The sequence below is a fragment of the Leucopleurus acutus genome (assembly GCF_964270905.1).
Source record: "Leucopleurus acutus genome assembly, chromosome: 3".
In the NCBI taxonomy this organism is placed as follows: domain Eukaryota; kingdom Metazoa; phylum Chordata; class Mammalia; order Artiodactyla; family Delphinidae; genus Leucopleurus; species Leucopleurus acutus.
In genome coordinates, this window is record NC_139145.1 from 58,962,622 (window position 1) to 58,971,699 (window position 9,078).

Genomic DNA, 9,078 nt, shown 5'->3' on the forward strand with positions numbered 1-9,078 from the left:
AGGAGGTTAACAGTAATTACCAAGACTAGGGAAAATTAAGGAACTACCGGGGTTGAGTCACTGGGCTATAGGCAGGGGACGTGAGAGTCCTGGCCTGAGGCAGTGAGGACCTTCCTTTCCCCATCCCAGACAAGGCTGGGGGCGCCTGAGTCATCAGGGCACTGCCTGAGGCAGAGTGCCCTAGACACCTTGCAAGATACTTCCTGTTATGGCTCCTCTCCTGGCAAAATCATTCACTGCAAAATTTCCTAGGACAGCGGATGGGGTGGTTGGGAGGAAGAAATGTGGGGAGTGGCAGGGTTCAAAGAGGAGGGAACGGAGTGACATCCCAGGGTTACATAAACTTTCAGAGGCTGCCAGAGGGTAAGGACAGATAAGTTTGTGGAGCCTGGAAGCCGACGAGAGCCGCTGTAAAGGAAAGAAGCCAGGCGGGGAGCCAGAGGTTCTGAGGACCTATCGACCATGGTGAGTGTATGCTCTTGGGGCCGAAGGAGGGCTACTCGGGGAACCTTAGGGACCGGCAGGATCCGCCCTGACCTCCGCTGTCTTCGCAGGTGTGCGTGCCCTGTCTGCTGCTGCTCCTGCTGCCAGTGCTACGTGTGTCTGCGGCCACACCAGAGCCCTGCGAGCTGGACGAAGATGATTTCCGCTGCGTCTGCAACTTCACGGATCCGAAGCCTGACTGGTCTAGCGCCATGCAGTGTATGGTTGCTGTCGAGGTGGAGATCCGTGGCGGCGGCCACAACCTGGAACAGTTTCTAAAGAGCGCCGACGTCGACTCGAAGCAGTACGCTGACACGATCAGGGCTCTGCGCTGGCGGCGGCTCACGTTGGGCGCTGCCCAGGTTCCTGCTCTGCTTCTGGTCGCCCTTCTGCGTGCTCTCGGTTACTCCCGGCTCAAGGAACTGACGTTTGAGGACCTGGAGGTAACCGGCCCGATGCCGCCGCCGCCTCTGGAAGCCACTGGACCTGCGCTCTCCACCCTCAGTCTCCGTAACGTGTCGTGGGCAACAGGAGGTGCCTGGCTCGGCGAACTGCAGCAGTGGCTCAAGCCTGGTCTCAGGGTACTGAACATCGCGCAAGCACACTCGCTTGCCTTTGCCTGCGCACAGCTCCCCACCTTCCAGGCCCTCACCAGCCTAGACCTGTCTGACAATCCTGGACTCGGCGAGCGCGGGCTGATTGCGGCTCTCTGTCCGCACAAGTTCCCGGCCCTCCAAGGTCTAGCGCTACGCAACGCGGGGATGGAGACGCTCAGCAGCGTGTGCGCTGCGCTGGCGGCGGCGAGTGTGCAACCCCACCGACTAGACCTCAGCCACAACTCGCTGCGCGCCACCGCCCCGGGCGCTACCTCGTGTGCCTGGCCCAGCGCACTGAGCTCTCTCAACTTGTCGTTCGCGGGGCTGGAGCAAGTGCCTAAAGGACTGCCGCCCAAGCTCAGCGTGCTTGATCTCAGCTGCAACAGGTTAAGCAGGGCGCCGCGGCCAGACGAGCTGCCCGAGGTAAATAACCTGACACTGGACGGGAATCCCTTTCTGGACCCTGGAGCCCTCGAGTACCAAGAAGATCTGAAGAGCTCCGGTGTGGTCCCAGTCTGTGCACGTTCCGCCTTGACCATGGGGGTGTCAGGAGCCCTGGCACTGCTTCAGGGAGCCGGGGACTTTGCCTAAGGCCCAGTGGAGAAGGGGGAGAGGAATTAATTGGCTCAGATTGTCCTGGCTCTGGGAGAGCCTCGTCAGGACATCTCAACCAACCAACCCTCTGCCCCATCTTCATTAAAATCTTAAACAGCGGGTCCATGACATTCACTCAACAGACATTTACTGGGCACACTGCTGGATAGCGAATCCATTATATTTAAACTTTCTTCATCCTAACTCCCTAGAAACCATACCTGCCCTTACTTAGAAAAGAACTACAGGGGCAAAAGGGCAGGGAAAAGTCGCCTGTCTAGGGCTGTGTGGCAGAACCAAGGGTTTCTGCCCAATGTGGGCCTTCTGAACAGATTACTGGCACCTGTTAAAGGATGTTTGAATGGTAAACATGCCTAGGAGGATACAGAATGTTTCCTCTCTGGTGCATTTTCCAAGAGTCAGCTTCTCCCTTTCCAAGGTAATAAAACCCAGAGCCATTTGCTTATTTTCACTCTCTTTTTTTCCTCCAACCCCCAGTGAGGAGAGACAGCTATGCCACTTGTTCTACATAAGCTCTGAGTTTTATAATTTCAGGGTTCCTCTCCTGTAGCGTACAGCCCCTCTGCACACACAGGTACACTGGCTTTCGCTGTGTCATGTAATGGGGAGTTTGGGGTTGGGGAACTGATACAAGATGCTGTCATTTAACAGCCTGGCTCTGAACCAGAGATCTTGTGACTATGTTAGTATATGTGTGTATATTCGTTCTTTGATTTGCAAACAGGATAACACCTTAGACCCTTCACAGCTTCTCAGACCCCTGCACAGGGCAATTAATAGTATACGTCCTCTGAACCACATTATCTCAGTGACCCAGGACATCAGCCAAGCAGCCAAGAGGTACTGTTCCTTCTAAGGGTCCCTTCTTCATTACATCAAGGAGGCAGCCACACCCAGCAGAGATCTAGGTATCTGCCTCCAGGGGGACCTCAAGAGGAGTGGGAGGAGGCATGTAAACATAGCCCTCCAGCCTGCCTCCCTCCAGTGTCCAGAACCACACAGATAGGAATGGAGAATGCAAATTAACATTGATGGGAGAGTTACACAGGTTATCAGACCATGGGCTCAAAGAGTCATAGGGGCAGCTAAATAAACTGCCAATCTATGTGGCTGAACCACACTGACTCCATTTTGTCACCTCCATCTTAGGCCCACAGTCTTGCCCCTCCCCTTTCTGCACAACTGAGCTTTAGTCTACTCACAAGGAGTGCACCCAAGCCAGATTACTTTCCTAACAACTTTTACTCTTGCCTTCATGTGATATGAAAACTGGAAGAATGCCTTTTTTGACACAGATGGTTAATGGTCATGAGACGCCCCCAGGAGGAAAAAGCCCCGGTTCCCTTGGATGCAGATGTGCATCTTACTTGGTAGTCAAATTCTGTTTTTCGCTTTGGCCCCTTTAAATCCAAGGTATCCCCTTCGCAGAGCGCCGCTGTGAATGCCTCTGGATCCTAGCTGTATGTAAGTTCACAATACGCATTATGTAATATGGCTGTATGTCAGTACGCACAATAAACTTCAAAATTGCACTTTATGGAGTTGCCTGCTTTGTTTTTTGGTCTCAAGGTTCTTTCTCAGTTCGGTAGATATTATTCAATATCTCTGCCTCCCAACACTTTTGCATGTGGATAGACAGTTTTCCCAATACCATTTTTTGAAAAGACATTAAATGGTCTTGGCATCCTTGTCGAAAATCATTTGACCATATATGTGAGGTTTTATTTCTGGGCTGTCTATTCAATTCTATTGGTCCATATATCTGGGTTTTTTTTGTTTTGTTTTGTTTTGTTTTTTTTTGCGGTACGCGGGCCTCTCTCACTGCTGTGGCCTCTTCCGTTGCGGAGCACAGGCTCCGGACGCGCAGGCTCAGCGGCCATGGCTCACGGGCCCAGCCGCTCCGCGACACGTGGGATGTTCCCGGACCGGGGCACGAACCCGCGTCCTCTGCATCAGCAGGCGGACTCTCAACCACTGCGCCACCAGGGAAGCCCCATATATCTGTTTTTATGCCAGTACCACACTGTTGTGGTTACCGTAGGTTTGTAATAGGTTATGAAATCACGAAGTGTGAGATCTCCAATTTTATTCTTTTTTTCAAGATTGTTTTGGCTCTTTGGGGTCCCTTGAGATTCCATATGAATCTTAGGATGGATTTTTCTATTTCTGCAAAAAATGCCATTAGATTTTGACAGGGATTTAATTAAATCTGTAGCTTGCCTTGGGGAGTGTTGATATCCTAATAATATTGTCTTCCGATCCATGAATATGGGATGATTTTCCATTTACTTGTGTCTTCTTTAATTCTTTCAGCAATTTTTGTAGTTTTCATTGTAAGTCTTTCATCTCTTCAGTTAATTTCTAAGTACTTTATTTTATTTTTTGATGCTATTGTAAATGGAATTGTTTTTCTTAATTTCCTTTCCAGACTGTTCATTGTTAGTGTATAGAAACTGCTGAACTGAAACAAATAGACTGCCAGATAGTTCTCCTGCAAAGACAGGTTTCTTTGGAATCAGCAGAGAATTGCAATTCAGGGGTCTGCAACCACGGCGAGCTATCAATACATGCAAGTTTCTGTATGGCAAAGGTAGGAGAACACTTTTATACAGAGGAAAAGGAAGGTGGGAGGGCTCCTTGCCAGTAAAAAAGGAGTCTTTCTTCTTCCTGTTGGGCTCTGCTAAGGTCTCAGGGCATGAAGCAGTCCCTTCTGGTCTCCAACTCTATTTAATTGAGGTTTCTGTTTATATTTTTACAAAACTCACTGGATTTTGTTTGTTGGTTTTGTATGCTTCAACTTTGCTGAATTTGTTTATCAGTTCTAACAGGTTTTTTTGTGTGGAATCTTCAGGATTTTCTACATATAAGATCATGTCATCTGTGAACAAAGACAATTTTACTTCTTCCTTTCCAGTTTGGATGTCTTTTGTTTCTTTTTCCTGCCTAACTTCTTTGGCTAGGATCTCCAGTACTATGTTAAATAGAAGTGACAAATGTGGGCATCCCTGTCTTGTTCCTGATCTTAGAAAGTTTTGTCTTTCGCCATGGAGTATGATTGATGTTATGTTCATAAGATAATCTTCATTAAGATGAGGGAAACAGCATGATTGTATGCAGATAGGAATAAGATATATATTTTTTCTCTTTATTCTGGTAAAAAAATATATATATATAGTAAAGTTTGCCATTTTAACCATTCTTAAGTGTAAGGTACAGTGGTATTAATTACATTCACAGTATTGTGCAACCATCACCACAATTTCCAGAATTTTTTTGTCACCCAAGAGAAACTCTGTACCCGTTAAACAAATACTCTCCATTTCCCTTCCCCTAGAGCCTGGGAACATCTAATCTACTTTCTGTCTCTATGAATTTGCCTATTCTAGATATTTAATATAAGTGGGATCATACAGTATTCGTGTCTGGTTTATTTAACTTAGTATAATGTTTTCAAGGTTCATCTATGTTGTAGCATGTGTCAGTACTTCATTGCTTTTTATGGCTGTATGATACGCCATTGTATTATAAACTACATTTTGTTTATTAATTCATCTATCGATGGACAGATTTGGCTATTGTGAATGATGCTACTATGAACATTTTAGTACACAAATCTGTTTACGTACCCCTTTTCAGTTCTTTTGCATATATACCTAGGAGAAGTATTGCTGGATCATATGGTAATTATATGTTTAATGTTTTGAAGAACCTCCAAACTCTTTTCCACAGCGGCTGCACCATATTACATTCCCATCAGCAATGGATGAGGGTTTGGACTTCCCTGGTGGTGCAGTGGTTAAGAATCTGCCTGCCAGTGCAGTGGACACGGGTTCGAGCCCTGGTCTGGGAAGATCCCACATGCCGCGGAGCAACTAAGCCTGTGCGCCACAACTGCTAACCCTGCCCTCTACAGCCCGCAAGCCACAACTACTGAGCCCCCGTGCCACAATTACTGAAGCTCACGTGCCTAGAGCCCGTGCTCCGCAACAAGAGAAGCCACTGCAATGAGAAGCCCATGCTCCACAATTAAGAGTAGCCCCGGTTCGCCACAACTAGAGAAAGCCAGAGCGCAGCAATGAAGACCCAACACAGCCAAAAATACATTAATTAATTTTAAAAAATGTATGAGCGTTCTTATTTATCCACTTTCTCACCAACGGTTTTCTTTTTAATTACGTTACCTCTTTTTATTTTACAATACATTTCAAAAATGCCATTAAAGTTGCCTTAACTGCTCTATAAGACCTGGAATCAAAGAACACTGAGAATTAGAACACACAAACATCAAGCTGTAATACCTACTTGTGCTGAACGATTACTACCAAAAGGATGTCATTTTTTTAAATAAGCAGATGTGTGTCAATGCAAAATACAATACAAACTTGTTAAAACAGAACAGTAAACTTTGTTTCAATGGCTATAGAAAGGAGGTGGTTTTGTTTTTTTCAATGCATCTGGTCTGGCAGCATTATGCATTTAAAGCAATACGTGCCCTGGGGCTTCCCTGGTGGCTCAGTGGTTAAGAATCCGCCTGCCAATGCAAGGGACATGGGTTTGAGCCCTGGCCCGGGAAGATCCCACATGCCACGGAACAACTAAGCCCGGGCACCACAACTACAGAACCTGAGGTCTAGAGCCCATAAGCCACAACTACTGAGCCCACGTGCCACAACTACTGAAGCCTGTGTACCTAGAGCCCATTCTCTGCAACAAGAGAAGCCACTACAATGAGAAGCCTGCCCACCACAAGGAAGAGTAGCCCCCGCTCGCCGCAACTAGAGAAAGCCTGTGCACAGCAACGATGACCCAACATAGCCAAAAATAAAAACAAACAAATAAATAAATGTATATTAAAAAAAGCAATACTTGCCCTGAAAGTTTATATTTTCAGTTGTGTGTATCAACTGAATCAGAGCCCATTTTTTTCTTTTTATTAGAGCCATACTAGTGAGTAAGAAGTGGTACCTCATTATGTTTTTGATTTGCATTTCTTTAATGACCAAGGATTTTGAGCATCTTTTCACATGCTTGTTGGCCATTTGTATAGCTTCTTTGGAGAACTATCTATTCAAATTTTTTTTCCTAGTTATTAATTGTTGTTTGTCTTTTTGCATTTCACTAATGTATAATGACGTTGAGCATCTTTTTATGCACTGTGTATATGTTCTTTGGAGAAATGGCTATTCAAGTCTTTCCCTCATTTTTTACTTGAGTTGTTTGTCTTTTTGTTGCTGAGTTGTAGGAGCTCTCTATATATCCTGGATAGTAGATCATCATCAGGTATATAATTTGCAAATATTATCTCCCATTTTGTAGGCTGTCTTTTCATATTTTTGATAATGTCTTTTGATGCACAAAAGTTTTTAACTTTGATGAAATTCAGTTTATCATGTTTTCTTCTGTTGTGCTTGCTTTTGGTGTCATATCTAAGAACTCATTGCCAGATTAAAGGCCATGAGGATTAATTTCTGTATTTTCTTCTATGAGTTTTATAGTTTTAGCTCTTAAGTTTGGGAAATTGATCGATTTGAGTTAATTTTTGTATATGGTCTGAGGTAAGGGTCCAACTCCATTCATCAGTATCTGGATGTCCAGGTGTCCCAGTGCCATTAGTTAAAAAGATTAATCTTTCCTCATTGAATGTTCTTGATGTCCTTGTCAAATCAGCTGTCCATAGAAACATGAGTTTATTTCTGGACCCTTACTGCTCTGCTCTCTCACAGATCTCTATGTTTGTTCTTATGCCAGTACCACAGTGTCTTGGTTACTATAGCTTCACAATAAGTTTTGAAATCAGGAAGTGTGAGTCCTCCAACTTTGTTCTTCTTTTATAAGATTGTTCTGACTATTCAGCATCTGTTGAAATCCGTATGAACTTTAGAAGGAGGAACAGAAGCTGAGAGTGAAGGAACGAATAAATAGGTTATGCAATGAAGGAAATCCAATATTACACAAATGCTTCAAAAGAGGCTCAGAGAAAAAGATGGTATGTCCCTTAGTTCAGTTATACCAGATGTCTCAGGGTGAAACCAGCTAATCCTGAGACCACTTTTGCTTTGGAACCTGATGAGATATAGGAGAAGACTGCAAACCTGGGTGGCCTTGCCGTGGGAGACGTTTTGATCGTAAATTATAATGATGGACTGAACTAATTACTCTTATTTTTCATGTAACAGCTACACAACGAGATATAACACTGGCATTGTTGGTAAGACTACAGTATTAATATTGATAGTCAAATGTATGGGAAAATACAAGCCTCCTATGCCTACCCCACACTGATTCCTCCAGATGTTAGGCATATTCATCTTGTTACTATTGCTCTACCTGTTATATAGACGTACACCAAATGTAGATGATCAGACAGGTATGGTTCTTTTGGCTATAAGGGATCCTTGGTGAAAAACCAGAGAGTGGCTTGTGATATAACAAAGAACTTATCTGGTCTTTGTCTTCGGTACTGGCACAAAGCTTCAAAAACCTTTGGAATTTCCGGAGCAATAGGAGTCTCTCTGTTATGCTAATGAGGTGACTTCTGGCAGGGCTCCTAGATCGCTCTAGGATGGAAGAGGTTACTCACTAGAAATAAACAACCATGCAGGGACTTCCCTGGTGGTCCGGTCGTTACGACTCTGTGCTTCCACTGCAGAGGGCACAGTTTTGATCCCTGGCCATGGAACTAAGATCTTGCATGCCACGCAGCACGGTCAAAAAAAGAAAAACCATGCAGATTGAAGGGCTGGAGTTGAATTCAATCACATAGCCTATGATTTAATTAATCATGCCTACATAATGAAATCTCATCGAAAAATGCTGGACAATGAGGCTCAGGGAGCTTCCTGGTTGGTGAACACACTGATGTACTGGGAAGGCATACCCTCACTCCACAGGAACAGGAGCTCCTGCCACTCAGGACCCTTCCAGACCTTGCCCTACATAACTCTTCTGTTGGAAGCCATCCTGGAGTCCCTGTGCCGTGACAAAGTCATGATGCAATCAAAGGCAGGACTGCAAAGCAGCACTGTGCCAGGACGGCGGACTACATCTCTATTGATTTGTTTGGTTGTGTTAAGCTTATATATGGAAACAGTACTAGGGGGATTTGCGCCCAGGGTTAGGAAAATGAGAAAAACTACTACCCCCTGCTACTAGTATTACCACAAAATGGAAAGTACCTATTCCGGCCCCAGGAAACTGGGAACACAATACACAATCTGGAAATATAGGGATGTTCCTATGGAAAACACCCCCAATTGAACAACTGTGGCCCTACGAAGGGGTTGTTGATGATTTTGGTTTTATCTGGGTCCAATATAAAGAAAGGTTAATACTCTGGCAACAATTGCCGGATGATAAACAGGAGCGTAGGAGGTATTGTGAGTGC

The 9,078-nt window shown here is 45.1% G+C and overlaps 1 protein-coding gene across 1 annotated transcript; it reads left to right on the forward strand.

Moving 5' to 3' along the window:
* The first annotated feature begins 292 nt into the window (after nt 1-292).
* Nucleotides 293-3,245, forward strand: CD14 (CD14 molecule). The gene is made up of 2 exons (XM_082835480.1): nt 293-465; nt 555-3,245. The coding sequence occupies exons 1-2, from the start codon at nt 463-465 to the stop codon at nt 1,668-1,670; spliced, it is 1,119 nt and encodes a 372-aa protein (XP_082691606.1). The 5' UTR covers nt 293-462; the 3' UTR covers nt 1,671-3,245.
* Nucleotides 3,246-9,078: the final 5,833 nt, after the last annotated feature.